This window comes from Theobroma cacao, chromosome 3 (genome assembly GCF_053813885.1).
Source record: "Theobroma cacao isolate CCN51 chromosome 3, ASM5381388v1, whole genome shotgun sequence".
Taxonomy (NCBI): Eukaryota; Viridiplantae; Streptophyta; class Magnoliopsida; order Malvales; family Malvaceae; genus Theobroma; species Theobroma cacao.
In genome coordinates, this window is record NC_142641.1 from 42,723,140 (window position 1) to 42,745,949 (window position 22,810).

Consider the following 22,810-nt stretch of genomic DNA (forward strand, 5'->3'; position numbering starts at 1 on the left):
TTCTCAACCGCATTGGAAGCTATTTTTGAAACATATAAATTGAGTAAATGATTGACAGATTTCTAATTAACTCTTATCAAATTAACAGAAGGAAGAATGATTATATAGAAAAAATAAATATTGTTTGTATGAAGTGGAAGTTGATTCACATAAAATGAATGGGTGTTGTTTGAATTAGTAGGAAAAAGAAATGAGTTGTCTAATGTGATAAATAAGTACCATTCATGTAAATTTTGTGATTGTCATTTTTTTTATAAGATTTTATAAAAATCATATAAGTTTTGTGACTTCTCACTTCTTTTATAGATCATAAAAATTGTAATGATTGACAATTAACAGGAAGAATACATTGAATGAAAATCTATATTTTACTTAATATGATAATAAATATGTAATTAATCCATAATAATATCAAAATCTTTTTGACCAACATTTAGACTATCAAGCATTTTTTTAATATATGTTATAATTTATAAGTTGCCTCTTAACCTTGTTTTGTTACAATCAAATTATTATCATATTTTTTTTCTAAAATTTAAAAATTTTATTGCATTGTTTGGGAAGGTCAAGTACCCTGGTTAAAGAGAAATGAAGCAGGGCGTTGGAATACAATCCCAACGGAACATATACATCACCATTTCACATGTTACTTCCTGCGAAAGAGCACTGAGAAGACTATACAAAATCATGTCCACCCATGGTCAAACAGCTCAAAATATTCACAATAAAAACAGCCAAATATGGCACACAAAAACAGCCACATCATGATCTATTAGCTAGACAATCATCCCGCAACAAGAGCGAGACACATACAGCTCAGTTTGAATGTGACCTCTCTATTACGCTTGCTTGCTTTGCATTCATAGTGTTCATTTTACTCCTAGCACTTTTAATTAGAGATGTCGTCAAGGATTTCCTCCTCTCGATCTCTACTCAATTTGATAAGTAATTTGAACTACGTTTCTTGGCATAAAGTGGACTTGTTACCAACCTTGGAGAGATTTGTTAGGATAGAGATGGTCACATCTTTCATTCCATGGATGGTTAGGTCCTTTTGGCCAAGCTATAAAACTTGCCGCTCTATTCTTCTATTTCACCCTTCTCACTTGCACACGTGGTCTTAGATACTCGAAGGGACAGATGTGCATAGGCACTTGCACATACATAATTTTGGTCACATAGCAATTTACCTAAATGCTAAATTAATTGCAGGAGAATCTAGTAAAAACTCCTTGCATTCTTTCAGTTGTCTTCTTTTTAGCATTTGTTAAGTTGAAGTTGAAGAGCATGCGAATATGACATTATAACGTTGTTTACTTTCAATTGTATATTGAAGCAAACTCCTGTTTTTACCTTCTCCTACAGTTGAGGCATTTACCCAAGTGCTAAGTTGCTGCAGAATTTAGTGAAAGCTCCCTTGACCCCTTCAGTTGAGTGCCTAGGGTGTGCATCTTGAAAGGTAGGCACAAAAAGGCTCAATTGGTAAGGGTGGGATGGGTTTGGTACAAATCTTGATCTGAGCTGTAACAGTCCCCATCGTACCCAAATAAAAAAAAAAAGTAAAAAAGGCTAAGTGACCCTATTTTTCATAATTGTATGAGCTGTATTGTCACTTGTAATTGTTTATATAAAGCTTTTGTAGTGTCAGGTCAAAATAGCTGAGAGTGGGAATGAGCCCAGAAAGTAGAAAAGGCCCAGTTTAGAACAGTAAGGGTTGGGCCTCGTCATGCACAAAACATATGGGCCAAACTCGATGGACCCTACTTAACCAGAATTGTTCTCCAATTGGGCTTCCAGAACCTTTTAGACCGATCAAACGTTTCATTCAATTAATTTAAATAATTTCTGCTTTTTTTTTTTAGGTTATATATATATACATATATTAGTTGAGGAGAACCTTTTTCCTCCATTATCATATAATGGAAAGAGTTGATAGTGCAATGATGTTGTAGTTGTTCACTTGGTTTTATTTTAAATTATAATGCTTCTCCAAATAAATTGGGACCAAAAGGTAAACTTAAATTGGTATCAACTTAAGCAGCTGGCTGTTCGATGAAAGAAGCATAATAATAACAGGACATCTTGCTTTAAAAATTTGATCTAGAAAAGTATGGAGAATAATAAAACAAGTTGGAAAAATCTCTCAATACTTTGTATTTTTTTAGTTCTTGATAAATTAAATGTGCCTAGCCATCCGGTTCGATTTGGTGCAGTCTGTAAGCATTGGTATTTGGTCTTCAATAATTTTCTTGACGTAAAAACTGAACGTAAGGCACAAATAATTCTTTTTTTGTTTATGTTAAAAACTGAACTTGTTGTAATGAATGAGTAGTATGTAAAATCTAAAGGCTTCTTGATCTAAACAGTATATTTTCTTCTTCAATCAGATGCTGGCGTAATCCATCATCCTAATTAGTTAAATAATGATTAGGACAAAGGCATTGGAAGATGAGATTTGGCTTCGATTAAATGTTGCCGTGTACTGCTTAATTGAAAAGGAAAAAGAAGCAAACATTCCTTTCGTACGCAGCCCCCAAGTGGGTCTTGAACTCTTTCTTGAATTAATCAGTAGATATATTATTACAAGTTATAACAGCAAAGCCTTTGGTGTTGAAACAGACGTTTCAAATTTGGGGAATTCACTATCTTTAACGGATTTATTACAATTTTACTGCTACTTTTTTTTTAAAAAAATTAATTCAAACCATGTGTTTTTGGAGGCACAACCAGCTTAAAAAATCGCAACTTAAATCAACCGTACGGAATCTGTGCTCTCAATTTCTAGAAGTTTTGCTGTTGATAAGTGATGACAAAGACAACGATGATTTGTGAATAATAGTTTATAAATATATAATCGTTATTAACATGATTCATTTGCATGTGCATACTAATTGTGCTTAATAGTTTATAAATATATAATCGTTATTAACATCGTTATTAATTCAAGTCCTTTTCACATACGTCATACTTATAATTTTCTTGTTTAATTATCGAATTCTACTTTAATTTATAATTATTGTCATTTTGAAGACGTACTACGTACTTACTTTTCACCCACAATTTGGATTTTTATAAGCAAGGTAAAGCTTAGAAAATCTGAATAGTTTTCTATACAATATCGTAAACCCATTGATAAAGGAGGGCATTCGCTGCAAACATCAGCTCGTTCTCTTGCTCCATCTGTTGAGCTGCAACTTGCAGGCTCTTACCCCTTCTCTTCCTTGTAATTTGTTCTTTTAATTCTTTCTACTTGTACAATATCTGATAGGTGTCACCTGTAATGTTGAAAAAGAAAGTTTTATCATATCCTAGATCCCATAATAACTTGTCACAATAAAGATGCTAGCAGATAGGAATCCATAAAACAAACTTGAAAAGTCAATGCAGTCATTGGCACACTGAAGGTGCTAGGACTGTTGTACCAACTAAGACCAGACATAAACAAGGCACTCACCCAAGTGAATATATCACAATAGATACAAGCAGTATCAACATCAAGGCACCAAAGATGAAAAACCCGAAGTATATGCATTTAGAAACTTGGCTCAATTCCTAGCCCTAATATATCATAAAGCTAAAAGCATTATCATAATTAACTAAAAGTCACCATCAAATTAAACTCTAGCTATAAGGTCCCTACACTTATACCTCCAAGAAGAAGTTACATATGGACAACATTATCCTTTCCTTGTTCTCGTTAAAACACATTCAAAGACCTTTTATGTATATTGAAAATACAGCTCATACAATTAAAAAAAATGGGGTCACTTAATTGAGGCATACCGTTTTTGGTACATTGAAGACTGTTAAGGCTCAATCTAAGATTCCTACAAAACCCATCCTACCCTTACCACTTGAGCATTTTTGTGCCTACTCGCTTTCCAGGTGCACACCCTAGGCACTAAAGGAGAGTGTCTCAATAAAGGTGCCTCAACTGAAGGGGTCAAAGGAGCTTTCAGTAAATCCAGCAGCAACTTAGCACTTAGGTAAATGCCTCAACTGTAGCAAGAAACATTTTTACCAGGAAAAGGTAAAAACAGAAGTATGCTTTAATATACAATTGAAAGTAAACAATGCTATGTCATACGCACATGATCTTCAAGTTACCAAAAGCTAGAAAGAAGATAACTGAAAGAAGGCAAGGAGCTTTTACTAAATTCTGCTGCAATTTAGCACTTAGGTAAATAACAACTTCTGTACCTAAGTCTCTTTCTGTTCTACTATCTAAGAGCACGTGTGGAAGTGTTTAAAAGAAAGTAATGTAAATAGGTAGACAAAGATTCTCCCCCTCCCTCCCTCCCTCCCTCCCTCCCTCCTCCTCTATGCACATGTTTCAATTAAAATTCCAACACTTACTCCCAATCAGTAAGTATTATACTAACAAATCAGATCATTTGACTAACTCTAAAAGCAGATGCAATTAGGCAGTCAAAAGTTGACTTCATAAGGTAATGTGTTCACATGCATGATGTTGATACCCAAAAAAGCCTTATAACCAAATTATAGGACATCATACAAAAGGTGAAAAGAAAGCCAACCACATCATATATAACCAAATTACAGCGTATCATATGGAAAGTGCATAGAAAACAAACATTTCAACTATGTTACATAGAAAACTTTACCTTTTAATGCCAAAAGAGGAAATTTTGAAAGTGTAATTGATTCCTAGGCTATGCTGACAAAAGGCCAACTCCATTACTGTTAAGGACTAACAGTTATAGATATATTATACTACACTAATGAAAGTTTTACCAGGTCATAATTATCAACGGTGCGCCTTTGAACCAACAACCAAGACATTAGTCTTTAGAGGCATTCTTTATGAAAACAGTTTTATGCAAATCTCAAGGCAATGGTTTCTATCAATGCATGAGAGTTTTCCTACTAAAAGTTAGTAGAAATATATGCAACCCATTTGTCAATCTTCGAATATGCACGCCAAGCTTTTCCTTGCTTGTCAGCAACAAAACCCAGAAATCCATCAATAATAATTTCTTGAATTTTATGATGTCCATATATTCATGAAGGTGAGAATTATGTCCTCACTTGTTATTTCAAAAACTTCTGTATTATCGGAGCTTAGTAGAAAGTAATGCAAGACAAGGATATGACGGAGCAAAGGGCCGAGCTCCAGCGTTTTAGATGTCTTAACACCCTCATTCTCACATATTGCCAACTCCAACTCGCAGAACTTAGTAATTTGCCATACTCCCACAAAACATTGAATAAATGCATTTACCCAAACAATTGACAGAAAAGAAAGCAAGAAATTGGGAAAAAAAAAGGATTGAAGAAAATAATCATCATGTTTCAAATAATAATTTGGTCTCCAATTGCAGGAGGCTAGAAATTTTCGAATTGTCTGCTACATATGAAAAGTTCTTCTCAATGTAGCTAGACAGATATGCCCTGTCTATTCCCTTCTCCCCCAAAAGGGAAACCAACAAACTTTTTGTCATCAAAGTGTATAATTCCATACAATTCAACTTTTTACTGCAATAAATATCTTCAACTCTCAAAAGTCAAAATAAATAATAAATTCTACTCTTTCCATAAGGCTCTGTTTAGTTGTCACTTTTGTTACTTGCTTATCTGTAATCGCTTGTTGCTTACTATTAAAGTAAAAGCAAATTCTTAATTCATTAAAAATTCAAATTTGACTAAAATAGTAAATTTAATTACCATCTCTAAAAAAACCATTCTTATATAAAAGTAAAATCATGCATTTCATTCTCCAATTAATTTTAACGTTTTAACTTTGGAATTTTCAAAAAAATTATTTGCTTTGTGATTTAAATCGTACTTTCGAGCGGACACAAAAATTAAGTAACCAACCCCAATCTTCTTAAAAAAACTTTATCAGCGGCAACAAACAAAAATAAAATTGGCATTTAGTTGCTTCCTATTCTACCTCAAGGATTTCAATATCCATATTAACTAAATCGCAACCAAACATGGATACATTAAATTTCTGTTGTGTAATTACCCTTCCTTCAATGGTTATAAGCTTTTGAAGAGATGGAATCCCCTGCATATCCAATCCCAACGAGCTCCATAAATCAGCCTGCAGCGCCACAAGGGCTGCCTGCGAAACGTTCCACGCCGTAACACCCTTTCCGGACGCAATATGCTCGCTTCAGGCCTGCTTCACGGCCTGGTCGGTTCTTTCCCGAACCCCCTTCGGGACTTGGTCAGAGGCGGTGGTGTCTATCTGGTTCTGAGGTTGCCTGTGGCTGCTGTCGGTTCTATTGAGTACCTGTTGTAGTTGTATGTTAGGGTCTTGGGGAAAGAAATTATCGGGGTTTTGGAAGAAGAAATATTTGGGTTTTGTTGGGGAGGAAAATTTGGTTGGATTTGGGTTGTTAGGGCCTTGGAGGAAAAATTGGGATTGAGAGATTGGAATGGTGGCTGAGATGGAGGATGGCCACACGGGGGGCAAAAGGTTGTTCGGCTTTGCAGCTGAAATTGAACTTTTATAGTTTTAAAAATTGCTTGTCCAAATAGGGTCATCGCCCGAGGGCTATGAGAGTGAGATTGGCAAGGAAAAAAAAGGTATTCGGCGTATGCGACAGTCACTAAGACCTCTGCAAGTTGCAGCTGAACAGATTGAGCGAGAGAACGAGCTGATGTTTGCCGCCAATGCTCTCCTTTATCAATGGGTTTACGATCATTTTGACTCAGATTGAAAATGATCCTTTTGAAACACAGAATGATGGAAGGAACATTATTCAAATTTGAGAAGGTGTTTTTTTTTATTATTTATTTATACCCGCCCTAAAATCTATAATGAGTGATTTAGTGTCCATTTAGTCTAGCTTATTTTTAATTTATCCATTGTTTAAAAGTAAAAATCGAGTCAACTAAAATTTCATGAAAAGTTTTTAAAAAATAATATTTTTTTAAAATAAAATTTTAAAAAAAAATTAAAAAAACTTTAATGAAGAGCTTTCTATTTAAAAAAAAAAAAGACACATCAGCCATTAAGAGAGCTACTTTTTTCAAAAAGATCTTCTATCAAAAAATTCTCCCTCTCTCTCTCTCCCTATCGATTCTCCCTCTCCTCTCTCCCTTTTTTTCAAATCATTATTCTAGGGTTTTTTCTATTCTTACAAATATAAAAAACAAATAAGATTTAAAATTCAAAACTATCTTTAGATATTATTTTTTCTTTTTCTTTCTATTTTGTTTTTCATTTTATTTTCTATCTTTTTTTTTTTTACTTTGAAAACTTTCTTTATTAGTTAATATTTCTCAATTTATTGTTTGATATGATAATTATATTATGTTTATTTTTTCTTAACTTATTTATGATGTATATAATATTTGATGATTATGATTGAAATAATTAATCAAATAGATCAATGGTTGTTGGGATAAATTAGGTGAAAATTGAGACAATATTTGTTGATTATGGTTATTGAGATAATATTGTTCATAAAGGTAAACTTTGTTGGTAAGGACATCAATAGCTAAATATGATTTTTCTAAAATATTACTATCACCTTAGACTTCTCTTCTTTTTTTTTGAGTTTTCCTCTATTATTAGGGTTAAGGGTTCTAGTAGTAGACTCATTGCTTCTTTTATCTCTTTTTTTATGATTTATTATTAATTATAAACTTTATATTATATAAAAATTGTTTTCAAAATTTTATTTTAAATAGATAAAAAAATAAAGTTAATATTTTTTTATTTTGAACAAAAAAAATTTCAGATTAATAAAAAGTTATTTATTGAATACCTTTTATGGTAATTTTAACTAAAATTATAGTTTATATGAGTTGTTTTGCTAAGTAGCTTATTTATAAAAAAGAGCTTATAAAAAGTAAATTCATCAAATAATTTTAGCTTAATTTTAATAGCTATTATTTTTCATAAGAGCTTTATAATAACTTTAACTTAAAAAAAAAAAGTAAGACCAAACATGCTTTTAATGATAATATAATTATGGATTTTGGCTTCTTAATATAGTGTTAATTAGTTCATATTCTTTTGTTAAATTGACAATAATGTATAGAAAATACTAAAAAATTAAATTATCATTATCTGATTAATTTCATAAGAGGAATAGTTATTGCAATAGTTATAACATCACTAATTTAAAATAAAAAATAATTTTATAAAATATAAAACACAATCTAAAAGTAACATAAATGAGAAAGATAAAATTAAATTAACATATGCACTCAAAAATCAAAACTACCGTAATCTAAATTCAACTGGTGGTTGAATCCAAATAAAAGGAGGTAGATATTTGTGCCAAGGTCTGAATCGATAATGTTTCCCTACTTTTCCATCTTTCATGTTAAAAAAACCATTATCTCGAGGGCCAAATGGCTTATAAGTAGTATAAATGAAATAATCATCTGTAAAATATATAGAATTAGGTTGAGCTTCAGGAAAATCTAAAGCCGAAACTGTCAAAGTCTGATTATCACCCACAAACACTACATCTCCATCTATATTCTTTACTTCTTTTTCCTCTAATAATTCACCACTTTGATCATCCAAAATCAACTTGAAAACTTTGAAACTTTTCGTAAAATGAGCACAGCAATGATACTCTTCAACATCAATTTCCTTTTTAATAGAGAATAGATTTCCCCGAGATGATTCAACAAGATACGCGTGATCAACGTAATCTTCTAACCCTTGACGCATCGACATGAGTATCTTCACCTTTGGTTTCAAATTATTGTCGAGACTATGATTAACATCAAAAGAGATTATCAAGCTCCGAGTTCCGATAGCATAAACCAAATTTTTATAAAAAATAACATCAGTGAAAGCCTCTAGATCCTTATCTAGATATATCCAACTTTTCTGTTCGGATTTGTAGAACGCCAATCTGGATCTCATGCTATATATAACCACAACCACATAACTATTCGGATACGATAAAGGATCTGCTGACAAGATAACCTTATGAACATCATATTCATTATATTCATATGGGTATCCTGGATTAGGAACTTCAATCTCAGGTAAATCAATTGTGACCCCATCTTTAAAAGGATTTAAGAGGGTTATGGCCATGTTCTTATCTACAGCAGCTAACCAACCATAAGTAGACCCACAAGATCTCTTGATATGAGACTTTGGTAACTCAATGTTGTAGATTTTTGTTTTGGCTTGCAAGCTACATAATTGTCTAACTCTGTTGCTCATTCTTGTTGGAATCAATAGCATGGGAACTAGATTCGGTGATGATTGCCTTTTTGAGTTAAGAAAATTGTTGAAAACGGAATACCAATACTTACAGACTACACCAAATCGAACCAAATTGCTAGGAACACCTAATTTGTCAAGAACCAAAAAGAGACAAAGTGTTGGAAGCTTTTCCCAATCCACTTCAGCATTCTCCATGCTTTTCTAAATCAACAATAAAAAAATAAAAAATTCTTTTGTTAATGAAACAATTTAAAAAGGTAAGAACTTATGATAAAAGACCGCTTAAATTGAAGAAAAGAAATAGTAAAGAGAATTACCTTGTTTTGTATTTGATATAGTTTGATTCTTTTTGAGTTGCACAGTTCAAGTAATGATATTTAAATATATAGAAACTAGGCTTTTACGATTTAAATTAGGAATTGATTTCAACTGTCCTAATACAACTGAAAAATAAACAGAATAGAATTCAAATTAATAATACACTTCGACTGTTATAATATAATTAGAAAATAAACAAACTTTAACTTATAGTTGAATTACTATTAAAATAAAACTCTAAAGTTTTGTGACCATTGAAAATTTGATTTGAAACAAGATCTTGCTTTCCCCATCTCTTCTGCTCAACTGATGTGGTCTAGAGACGGAAGGACTGGGACGACCAATTTTTCTTTCTTTTCCTTTCCTTTTTGTGCCTTGAGCTACCAGAAGCAGGAGAAAGGTTTTCATTCCTGCTAATTTGCTTCTTCGAAATTACATATAGTCACATCTTGAAAAGACATCCCAATTAGTTCAAATTTCAATTCTTGATCTATGCTTTGTATTATGTTATATTAATTCAAGTCCTTTTCACATACATCATACTTATAATTTTCTTGTTTAATTATCGAATTCTACTTTAATTTATAATTATTAACATTTTGAAGACGTACTACGTATTTACTTTTTACCCACAATTTGGATTTTTATGAGCAAGGGAAAGCTTGGTGTGCTTATTCTAAGCTTGACGTAAATATTGCATATCTTTGTACTACGTATTTGTTATGTTTACTTTTATGGTTTGTTATTTTAGTTATGTTCAACTTTTCCTTTTCTAATTCCAGTAACTAAAATAATTTATTAAAAATTTATTGATAAGAAAAACCAAAAACAGAAAAAAAAATCTCTGTAGATACCAATAAAGAAAAAAAAAACAAGAGAGATGGTGAGTAAAACAGAAGAAACCCATTTCAACTGAGAACCAGGTTGACAATGGAGGAGAATGTGCTTCGGAGTATCTTTGCCTATCAGGGCGTTTAGGGAAAGTCTTGAAGCATGCTTGTCGATCTTGACTGATCTAGAAAATCTGCTCTTGACTCTGAAGAATGGAGCAAGTAGGCAGTAGCAATTGCTGCTATATATTGTCAATGTCTTGGTGTTGCAAAGGATTGCATAAAGGCTTTACAGAGAAATTTTTGGAGAGCAAAAGTGTTGTCAGGCGGGAGGGCATGTTGCTTGAAGCAAAGGGATTCTGGACTGAGACAGCAAAGCTTACTAAAGCTTTTTTAAGGAATAATCCGCTTTATCAAGTAAAGCCCAAGGAAATATTTCAGGGTCATTGAATAGATTAATAAATATCTTGAAATATTTATGGCTGATCATAATGCTTGGAGATAATTATAGAGATATTCACTCTATAAATGTACAAGCAAGCAGCATTAATTCTGCTATAAACAGTTTATTTTATCTCAAGCTATAAATTTGACTGGGATAAAAATAGCAGAGCATTTATTGGAATTTGCTTTTGCACCTCTACAATAGCACAGCTCTCAAAAAAAAGAACAAGATAAGGGGAGCCCAGAGCTCTAATCTTTGGATGCAACAGTCTTGGAACACTACTGTTTCCATTCTAGTCCTCTATTTGGGTTTTTGAAAATCACCACGTAACAAACTAGAAATGTTACGAGAAATTAAAAAAAAAATTATTAGAGTGTTCACATGCAAATAGATTATGTTAATAACGATTATATATTTATAAACTATTATTTACAAATTATCATCTTCTTTATCATCACTTATCAGCAGCAAAACTGTAATAACGATTATATATTTATAAATTATTATCTTCTTTGTCATCACTTGTCAACAATAAAACTTTAAGAAATTAAGAACACAGATTCCCTATAGATGTTTTAAGTCACGATTATTGAAGTCTGCTGTGCCTCCAAAAACACATGGTTTGAATTCAATTTTTTTTAAAAAAATAATACTAAAATTGTAATCAATCCTTTAAAGATGGTCAATTCCCAAATTTGATCGTCTGTTTCAACACCAAAGGCTTTGCTCTAACTTGTAATAATATATCTACTGATTAATTCAAGAAAGAGTTCAAGACCCACTTGAGGGCTGCCAAGGAAAGGAAGGTTTTCTTCTTTTTCCTTTTCAATTAAGCAGTACATAGCAACATTTAATCGAAGCCAAATCTCATCTTCCAACCTCTTAATCCTAATTATTAATTAATTAAATAGGATGATGGATTATGCCATCAACATCTGCTTGAAAGCCTTTAGATTTTACATTCTACTCATTCACCATAACAAGTTCAGTTTTTAACATTAAAAAAATTATTTGTGCCTTACATTCAAACTTTAGTTAAAATAAGATTGTCATCATCTAAATAATTTCATAAGAAAAAAAAAATTACAGCAAAAGCTATAACATCTCTAATTAAAAATAAAATAATATTTAAAAAACAATCTAAAGACTACATAAACAATAATATAAAATATAAAATATTATGCAAAAACCAAAGCTATAACATAATTAACATAATTTAAATTCAACTAGTGGTTGGATCTAAATGTAAAGAGACAAATACTTGTGCCAAGTTTTAAATCGTTAATATGTTCCTATCTTTCCAGCTTTCATATTGAAAAAAATTAATATCTCGAGGACCAAGTGGCCTATAAGCAGTAGCAATAAAATAATTATCTATGAAATATATAAAATTAGGTTGACCTTCAAGAAGATCTAAATTTGAAATAGTTAAGGTCTGATTATCACCTATAAACACTGTATTTCCATCTATATTATTTACCTTTTTTTTTCTAACAATTCACCATTTTGAGCATCCAATGCCAGTTTCCATTTTAATTGAAAATAGATCTCTCTTTGATGATTTAAAAAGATATGCTCGATCAACATAATCCCCTAACGTTCGACGTGTCAGCATGATTATCGTCACCTTTGGTGATTTCAAACTGTCATTGAGACTATCTTAACATCAACAGATATTGTTAAGCCTCAAATTCCAATAGCATAAATCAAATTTTTATAAAAAATAATATCAGTGAAATTTGTCAACCTCTTATCTATGTATATCAATTTCTCTCTCTAGGTTGGTAGAAAGCTAATCTGTGTCTAAGGCTCTATATAACCACAATCACATAATTATCTGGATGCATTAGAAGATTTGTTGACAAGATAATCTTAAGAACGTTATATTCATCTTCGGAAGATTAATTGCGAATATTTGTGTCTTGTCATTATATTAGGATATTCAATATTAGAAAGATTAATTGTGATCCCATCCTTAAAAAGGATTTAACAAGGTCATGACCATGTTCTTATCCACAACGGCTAACCAATCGTAAGAACTATAAAATCTCTTAATATGAGACTCTAGTAACTCAATGTTGTAAATTTTTGCTTTTATGACTTGTAGGTTGCATAATTATTGAATTTTGTTACTCATTCTCATTGGAATCAACAACATGAGAACTTGATTAAGTGATGATCATCTTTTAGAGTCAAGAAAATTATTGAAGATAGAATACCAATACTTACGGACTACATCAAATAGAATTAGATTGCTTAGGACATCTAATTTGTCAAGAACCAATTAAGAGAGAGTGTTGGGAGATTTTCCAATCTGCTTCAGCATTTTCCATGTTTTTTTACATAAACAATAAAAAAATAAGGAATTTTTTATTAATAAAACAATTTTAAAAAAATAAGTAATGGAATTCAAATATACAGAAACTAAGCTTTTATATTCTGGACATGGTAAGTACAAATCAAATTAGGAATTGACTTCAAGCGTAATAATAGAACCAAAAAATAAATAGAATCCATTTCAAATTAATAATATAAGTGAAGCTTTACAATATAATTGAAAAACAAAGAAATTTTAACTTATAATTGAATTCCTATTAAAATAAAGCTCTAAAGTTTTGTGTCCATTGAAAACTTTGAAACCCGTGCATATTTTTATCACAATTTGATGCTTTTTTAATTTATTTATTTTTCTACGGAAATGCTGATGGTGAAGGAGAGAGGAAAGAGAAAAAGAGAAACACAATTTCTAGCCGAACAAGAGAAACAAGGTTCTTGCAAAACTTTTATAATGAGAAAAATTAGAAGTCAAATTGACAGTTTATATACAGCATAAAAGATACAGTACAAGATATTGCATAAACCTCTTCTCTTGTTTTACACTTCAAGTACGTTTGGCCTGAAAAAGTATACATTCGAAAGAGGATTTTAGACCTAAGAAATCTAGTTTAAGATGTTGGCAAATAAATGTCAAAACATACTTTTCAAAAAAAAAATGATAAAAGGATCTGTTAATAAAATAACTTTATGAATATCATATTGATCATATTCATATGGATATCCTGACATTGGATTAGAAACTTCAATCTCAAAGAGATCAATTGTGATCCATCTTTAAAAAGATTTAAGAGGGTTTTTTTTTTTTTGAAAAGTGAATTTAAGAGAGTTATAACCATGTTTTTATCTACAGCAGCTAACCTACCATAAGATCTCTTGATACGAGACTTTGTTGATTCAATGTTGTAGATTTTTGTTTTGGCTTATAAGCTACATAATTATCTAACTCTGTTGCTCATTTTTGTTGGAATCAATAGCATAGGAACTAGATTAGGTGATGATTGTCTTTTTGAGTTAAGAAAATTATTGAAGGTGGAATACCAATACTTACAGGCTACACCCGATCGAACAAATTGCTAGGGGCACCTAATTTGTCAAGAACCAAAAAGAGACAAAGTGTTGGGAGCTTTTCTCAACCCGCTTCAACATTCTTCATGCTTTTCTAAATCAAAACTAAAAAAAAAAAAATCTTTTGTTAATGAAACAATGTGAAAAGGTAAAAAATTATGATAAAAGACCACTGAAATTGAAAAAAAGAAATAGTAAAAAAAATTACCTAATTTTGTTTTTGATATATTTTGATTCTTTCTGAGTTGCACAGTTCAAGTAATGTTATTTTAGTATATAGAAACGAGGCTTTTACTATTCAAATTAGGAATTGATTTCGAGTGTCCTAATACAACTGAAAAATAAACAGAATAGAATTCAAATTAATAATACACTTCAACTATAGTTGAATTACTATTAACATAAAACACTAAAGTTTTGTGGCCATTAAAAATTTTGAAACGTGCATATTTTTATGATCTTAGTAAACCCTTTAACCTCTTTTCCTTTGGACGCAATAATATCTACACAATTAGATTTTGAAAAGAAAAAAAAAATCCAAAATGCTTCTATCTGAGCAAAGAAATTAGTAACTTAATAATAAAATCTAATAAACAACAAACTAGAATAGAATATCAGAAGCCATAGATTTAGTAATCCCAATTTCAGAATGATTTTTAAAATTATTAGCTTTCGGAATAGGATCCAAATCAAAATGAACAAATAAGAACTATCAAAAAGACCTAATAATTTCAGATATAATTAAGCCCATTTCTAAAGAAACATAAAATTGTTAAAATAATTTAATTATAACGATTAAAGACACAGTACAACAAAACGGACAAGAGAAGAAATATTCTTCAACTATTCAACCACAAAAGCATGCTACAACTGTCTTCTTTTTCTGCAATGCATCAAGCAAAAATTAACTACTGCTCACTCGGTTCAAGAACAAAGGTTTCTATTCAGAATAATTATCAGCTGTGTTGATGAATTCAAATTGTCTGACAAACAACCAGAAGAATTCTATGACTGTCACATTTGAATGTCTCAACCCAAGGAATATTTTTGTCTGTATCAAGCTCTATTTATATATCACATTTGAATTCAGAGCTCTGCAAGTTGCAGCTCAACAGATAAAGCTAGAGAACGAGCTGATGTTTACAGCGAATGCCCTCCTTTATCAATGGGTTTACGATAATGTATAGAAATTATTCAAATTTTACAAGTTTTTCTTTCTTTTGTTGTTTATTTTTACCCGCCCTTGATTCTATAAGGAGTGCTTTAATGATTATATATAATCATGGGTTATATATGGCTTATTAATATATATGGTTAATTAGTTCGTATTCTTTTCTTGAATTGACAATAGTGCATAGAAAATGCTAGAAAAATAAGATTGTCATTATATTTCATAAAAACAAGAAAAATAAATACAACAGTCACTTATTAAAAATAAAAAAAATAATTAAATAAAATTTAAAAGACAATATCTATACTAAAAAATAAAATTAACATTTATCCTCAAAAATCAAGACTATCGAAATTTAAATTCAACTGATGGTTGGACCCAAATGTGAGGAGGAGGTAAATCTGTTTGCTGAGCTTTTCGTCGATAATATTTTTCCACTTTTCCATCTTTCATGTTGAAAACACCATTATCTCGAGGGCCAAGTGGCCAATAACCAGTAAAAATGAAATAATCATCTGTGAAATATATAGAATTAGGTTGGCCTTCAGGAAAATCCAAAGCTGAAACAACACAGGTTTGATTATCACCCACAAACACTACATCTCCATCTATATTCTTGACCTCTTTTTCCTCTAACAATTTACCACTTTGATCATCCAAAACCAACTTGAAAACCTTGAAACTCTTAGTAAAATAAGAATAATCACGAGAGTCCTCAAATTCGATTTTCTTTTTAATAGAGAATAGATCTCCTTTAGATGATTCAACAAGATATGCTCGATTAACATAATCTTCTATCCTTTGATATGCCGACCTGACTATCTTCACTTTTGGTGATTTCAAACTATCGTCAAGACTATCATTAATAGCAAAAGATATTACCAAACTCCGAGTTCCAATAGCATATGCTAAATTTTTGTAAAAAATAACATCAGTGAAAGCTGTCAAATTCTTATCCAAATATATCCAACTTTTCTGTGTAGGCTTATAGAAGGCTAATCTGGCTCTATTGCTATAAATAACCACAACCACATAATTATCTGGATGTGATAAAGGATCAGCTGACAAGATAACCTTATGAACGTCAAATTGGTAACCTACTGATGTTCGATCTGATAGAAGTTCAATCTCAGGAAGATCAATTGTGATTCCATCCTTAAAAGGATTTACGAGAGTTATAACCATATTGTTGTTCACAGCCGCTAACCAACCATAAGAAGAACCACAAAATCTCATAATATGAGATTTTGGTAATTCAATGTTGCAGAATTTTGTTTTGACTTGTAGGCTACATAATTGTCGAATTCTGTTGCTCATTCTTGTTGGAATCAACAACATGGGAACTAGATTAGGTGATGATTGCCTTTTCAAGTCAACAAAATTATTGAAGGCTGAATGCCAATGCTTACAAACTGCACCAAATCGAACTTGATTGCTATAGGCATCTAATTTGTTAAGAACTAAAAAGAAACAGAGCGTGGGAAGATTTTCCCAATTTGCTTCAACATTCTCCATGCTATTGCTAATGAAACAATTTGAAAAAGTAGAAAAATATTAAGGAAAACGTGAAGAAAAGAAATAGAAAAGAGTATTACCTAACTTTACACTTGATATGTTTTGCTTCTTTGTGAATTGCAAGTAATGGTAATTAAATATACAAAAATTAAGTTTTTATATTCTTGGCATCCCGAATCCAATATAAATTAGAAATTAATTTCAAGTGTTATAGTACAACTCAAAAATAAAAAGAATCAATCCAACTCAAATTAGGAATAGATTTAAAGTTTTGTAATACAATAGGAAAATAAACAAATTTGAACAATTCAATTCCACCGTATTCATTAGCTGGATTAATTCAGGAGTTTGTTCAAATACCAATAATCCAGCAAATTTTATTGTACATTAATTGAAATACCGTGAAGCACCTGTTGATTGAAACTAGGAAAGAACATCTTGCAGTATTCATTAGTTGGGATTAATTCAGGACTTTTTGTTAATTCCTTATTTCTTCTAGTTGCAAAGTTTTACGATGAGAATTTAGCCGTAATTGGAAAAAGAGTCCTATAGCTGAGTCGCTTCCTTTTCAATGAGATGCTTCCAATGCTGAACTCTCACTAGAGGGATACTATTTTTGCTTTGGGCTTAAGGGATATTAGAGGGATATACCTCGTGACAGGATGCGGGCATACCGTTCAATATACCTCGCTCGTTATCTGCATCCCAGTGATGTCATGGCGATTGGGGGAATAATTCATTCCCCTTTCTTAATGAAATCCATTGATTGACTTTCAAAAGAAATTTTGAAAAATTTCTCCTTCACCAAATCTTGTATTAACAGAATGCACCAGCGTCTTAATTCATGCAATTCTCTTCTGATTCTATTTACATTGGCAGGGTAAAAATGTTTTAAGTGATGGTCTGCCACTTCATTACTTTTCAAAACGTTTTAACCTGCATTCACTGGATTAAGACCTTTATAGCATGTTTGGTTGGGGGAATGGCTAAGCCATTCCCCCTTTATTCCCAAGGAATTTTTATTCCTTTGTTTGGTTGGAAAATGATTCAAGGAATAGCCATTCCTATGGAATGGCTATTCTTCAAAATCCTTTAAAACCAAGGAATAGCTAATACCACCCTCCCCCATGGTATTAGCTATTCCATGGTTGATGAATAAATTTAAAAATTAATAAAGACAAAAATACCCCTTACAAGTTTAAAAATTTACAACTTTATTAGTATAAAATATTATTTTTCTCTCTCTCCTCTATCTCTCACTTGATTCTAATTTTTAATAAAATATTAATATTAAATTATAAATAAAATATTAATATTTAAATTATCAATTATTAATAAAATAAATTATAAATTATTCCTATTTAAAAACAAAATAAATTAAAAATAAATAAACATAATATCATTTAAATTAGATAAACAATATTAATAATTAAATCATCAATTATTAATATTTAAATAAATTACCAATTATTAATATTTAAAAAATAAAATAAAAAATTAATCATAATAAAATTTAAATTAAATAAAATATTAATATTTAAATTATCTATTATTAATATTTTAAATAAATAATCAATTATTAATTTTCAAAAATAAAATAAAATAAAATAATTGATCATCATAATATTTAAATTAAATAAAATATTAATATTTTAAAAAATAAATAAATATTAATATTGAAATTATCAATTATTAATATTTTAAATAAATTATCAAATATGAATATTTTAAAAATAAAATAAAATAAAAATTAATCATAATAATATTTAAATTAAATAAATGTTAATATTTAAATGATTTATTATTAATATTTTAATTAAATTCTATATTATTAATATTTAAAAATCTAATAAAAATAAAATGTCACATAATAATAAAGGGTGTTTTTGTCTTTTTATTTTATATTCCTTTCTTATTCCAAAATTATTGTTACCAACCAAACACTACAATAAGTCATAATAATTATTCATGTTCTATTCCCTTTGTCATACCAAACTAAGTAATAACTATTCTATTCTATTCCCACGTCATTCTATTCCCACATAATAACTATTCTATTCCATTCCTGTCTATTCCGCCAACCAAACGTACCATTAGACTTTGGGATAAATGAAGCCCTATTGAAGAGTTATGGTTAAATAGGGTCAGTAGAGTTTGGCCCATATGCTTTCATACAAGGTGAGGCCCAAATCATACTGTTCTAAACTGGGGCTTCTCTATTTTCTGGGCTCATTCCCCTAAGCAGCCATTTTTCGCTGACATTACGAAAGCTTTATATGAACAATTACAAGAGATAAAACAGGTCATACAATTAAGATAACTGGGTCACTTACCCTTTTTTCTTTGTTTTTTACAGCTCAAATCTAAGATTTGTACCAAACCCATCCTACCCTCACCACTTGAGCGTTTTTGTACCTACTACTTATCGAGATGCACACCCTTAGCATTAATAGTGCGTTTAGTTAATTGAATAAATAAAAATAAAATAAAATAATTATTATATAAAAATAAAATAAAGTAAAAATAAAATAAATAGTTATTACGTAATTTAATATAACGAATAAAATAAAATAAAAATAATTATTATGATTTATTGCAGTATTTGATTGGTAATAACAACTTTAGAATAAGAAAGAAATAAAAAATAGAAAAGTAAAAATACATTTTATTGTATATATAATTTTTTTTATTTTATTTTAAATATTAATATTTTATTTATAATATAAATTTTATCATGATTATTTATTTTTAAAATATTTTATTTTAAAAGATTAATGTTTTATTTATAATTCAATCATTAATATTAAAAATAATAATATTTAATTTATAAGTTAAATGTTATTATGATATATTTATATTTATTTTATTTTTAAATGTTAATAATTTATCATTTAAAGGCATACTACTTAATTTTTATCCGCAATTTGTATTTTTATGAGAAGAAAAAGCTTGGGGTGCATATTCGAAGCTTGACATATGTATTGCATATCTTTGTACCAACTTTTAGGAAGAAAAGTCTCATGCAAGGATAGAAACTAATGCCTTGAGAGCTGCATAAACCTATTTTCAGAGAGCATTTAAAAAAAAAAATTGATAATATCATTGTAAATCTTATATGCAAACTAATGTTTATAGAATTGTTATTTTTTTCTTAATTATTGTAGTACATAGATTATCAGAAATTATATAAAATATGATTTACACACGTGCATAGCATAAGTTTAGCCATTCATTAATTTGTAAAGCAAAATAAATGAATTTTGAGATTGAGTATGACTTGTCAAAGTTTCAAATTAGACTTATCAAAGTACTAATTGTTAGACTTATTATATAAGCATAGACATATTCACTATGCCACTTGGATTTATGTTCTGAATTTTTTCATCCAAAATTTTACATATATATATATGATATCTATTGATGTTTTAGGATGAACTACAATTATCTAACGACAATTCAACATTTAACGATCAGTGTTTGGAGATGCTATCTACCCCAATCATTCTAATTTCACTATTATCTTGGTGAGTCTTGTTTGAGCTGTTGGTGTCTCACTTTTGTTGCAGAGACGACAGATCTTGCAATAATTGGAAATAAAGATCAATTTTTGTCTGTTTATGGCTCTTACATTTGCTTGTGACTGACTTCTTGTGCCATGATGTGGTTGTTTTTTTGTGTACCATATTTCTCTACTTTTTGTTCTGAATATTTTGAGCTGTTCGATTATAGGTGGACATGTTTTTTTTTTTAGTCTTTCCAGGGTTGCTTCGTAGGAAGTAGCATGTGCTACGATGATGTATAATTGTATATGATTGTATTCGGAGACCCCAGTTGATTTCTCCTTAGCCAGGCTACTTGGTCTTTCCAAGCAATGCAATACAATTCTTTTTTTTTTTTTTTTAAAACATGATTGCAATTTGATTTAGTGACGATTAAGACATCATATGTAAATTATGTGACATATATATAAAAATTGTACTTGATAGTCTGAATGTTAAGAAATTTGGTCTAAGAAAGATTTTGATAAGAACCTTGGAATTATTATGAGTTAATTACATTTTTAATATCATATTAAGTATAATATACATTTTCATTCAATTTATTGAAATTCATCACTTAATTGTCAATCATCTAGAAAAAATGAGTAGTCACAAAACTTACATGATTTTTATAAAAATTCAAAAGAATTTGAAAATCACAAAATCTATATGATTTTAGTAGTTTTTTTATCACACAAACCAAATCATTTTCTTTTTTCACTGATTCAAATAACACCTATTCATTTTATATGACTCAACTTTCAGCTCATACAAAAAGCATTTATTTTTTGTATATAATCATTCTTTCTCTTCTTTATTTGATAAGAGTTAATTAGAAATCTTTCATTCTTTTACTTTAACTTGTATCTTTTCAAAATGGCATCTACTGCTGTCGAGAATGTTAGTCGTAGAGACTATGATTCCCTTTGCAACCTTTGTGATTATGACGGTTCAAGTTTGAAGGATATTCTACAACACCAGAAGCAATACCACAGAGCACAAATCAAATACAAATGTGATTTATGCAAGCGTGGTTTCGAAACTAAAGTCGCAAGAAAAGAGCATCGTGATAACGGTCATTAAAGGATATCTAAATATGCCCGACCATATACTATATTTATAGGATATTATATTGTTGTTTATAGTTGTTATTATTGTTTAGTTACCTATTAATTTAAATGGTTGTGTTTAGTTACTTAGGTTTAATTACTTAATATATTAATGTATGAATTATTGGTGGGCATTAATGATTTATATAAAATATATATGTTTACTTTTATGGTTTGTTATTTTAGTTATGTTCAATCTTTTCTTTCCTAATTTTACTAACCAAATAATCTCTGAAAAATTATTGGGTATCTGACTAGAGACGAGAGAGAAACCAAAAACAGAGAAAATTAAAAAGAAAATATTTATAGATACAACAAAGAAAAAACGAGAGAGTTGATGAGCAAAACAAGGAAGCCTAACTGAACAGGCTTGAAAACCAGGTTGTGGCAATGGAGGAGGAGGTGCCTGGGAGTATCTTGGCCTTGTCAGGAAGCTAGAGAAAGTCTTGAAGCATGCTTGTCGATTTTAACTGATACCAAAAAAGTCTGCTCTTAGTCCTGAAGAATGGACTCCATACGAGAAATGTCATGAGAAATTTTTCAATAAAAAAAATTATTGAGACACGCACATGCAAATAGATCATGTTAATAAGGATAATATATTTATAAATTATTATTCACAAATAATTATCGTCTTTGTCATCATTTATCAACCGCAAAACTTTTAGAAATTGAGAGCACAAATTTCGTACAAATGTTTTAAGTTATGATTTTTGAAATTGTTTGTCTCCAAAAACACATCATTTGAATTTTTTTTTTTTTTAAAATAGTATTAAAATTGTAATCAATCCGTTAAAGATGGTCAATTCCCTAAATTTGACCGTCTGTTCCAACACCAGAGGCTTTGCTTTTATGGCTTGTAGTAATATATCGACTGATTTATTTAAGAAAGAGTTCAGGACCCACTTGGGGGCTGCCAAGGAAAGGGATGTTTTCTTCTTTTTCCTTTTCAATTAAGCAGTAAATAGCAACATTTAATCGAAGCCTGCCTTAATCCTAATCATTATTTAATTAATTAGGATGATGGATTATGCCAGCATCTGATTGAAGAAGAAAATATACTTTTTAGATCAAGAAGCCTGTAGATTTTACATTCTACTCATTCACTTTAGCAAGTTCAGTTTTTAACACACACAAAAAATTATTTGTGGCTTACGTTCAAACTTTAGTTAAATTAACAATAGTATATGCAAAATATTTTATAACATCGCTAATTAAAAATAAAATAATAACTGTACAAAATTTAAAAGATAATCTAAAGGCTACATAAACAAAAATATAAAAATGTAAAATTAATGTGTTGTTCAAC

The 22,810-nt window shown here is 29.9% G+C and overlaps 2 protein-coding genes, 1 long non-coding RNA gene and 1 pseudogene across 3 annotated transcripts; 1 reads left to right on the forward strand and 3 right to left on the reverse strand.

The window, feature by feature from the left end:
• Positions 1 to 2,995: 2,995 nt before the first annotated feature.
• On the reverse strand, positions 2,996 to 6,737 carry LOC18606202 (uncharacterized). The gene is made up of 2 exons (XR_016025079.1): positions 5,990 to 6,737; positions 2,996 to 3,275 (listed from the first exon to the last, which is right to left on the reverse strand). It is a non-coding gene; the product is annotated as an uncharacterized LOC18606202 (long non-coding RNA).
• A 1,463-nt stretch (positions 6,738 to 8,200) lies between these two features.
• Positions 8,201 to 9,367, reverse strand: LOC108660458 (putative F-box protein At1g65770). Its single transcript, XM_018117133.2, has one exon. The coding sequence runs from the start codon at positions 9,365 to 9,367 to the stop codon at positions 8,201 to 8,203; it is 1,167 nt and encodes a 388-aa protein (XP_017972622.2).
• A 1,003-nt stretch (positions 9,368 to 10,370) lies between these two features.
• On the forward strand, positions 10,371 to 11,095 carry LOC148763847 (uncharacterized; annotated as a pseudogene).
• A 4,588-nt stretch (positions 11,096 to 15,683) lies between these two features.
• LOC18606203 (putative F-box protein At5g55150) lies at positions 15,684 to 16,853 on the reverse strand. Its single transcript, XM_018117134.2, has one exon. It carries the CDS (start codon positions 16,851 to 16,853, stop codon positions 15,684 to 15,686), a length of 1,170 nt encoding a protein of 389 aa, XP_017972623.2.
• Positions 16,854 to 22,810: the final 5,957 nt, after the last annotated feature.

What these genes read in the sequence shown, in the direction of transcription:
- LOC108660458 (XM_018117133.2), bottom strand. Translation starts at nt 9,367, where the DNA reads ATGGAGAATGCTGAAGTGGATTGGGAAAAGCTTCCAACACTTTGTCTC.
- LOC18606203 (XM_018117134.2), bottom strand. Translation starts at nt 16,853, where the DNA reads ATGGAGAATGTTGAAGCAAATTGGGAAAATCTTCCCACGCTCTGTTTC.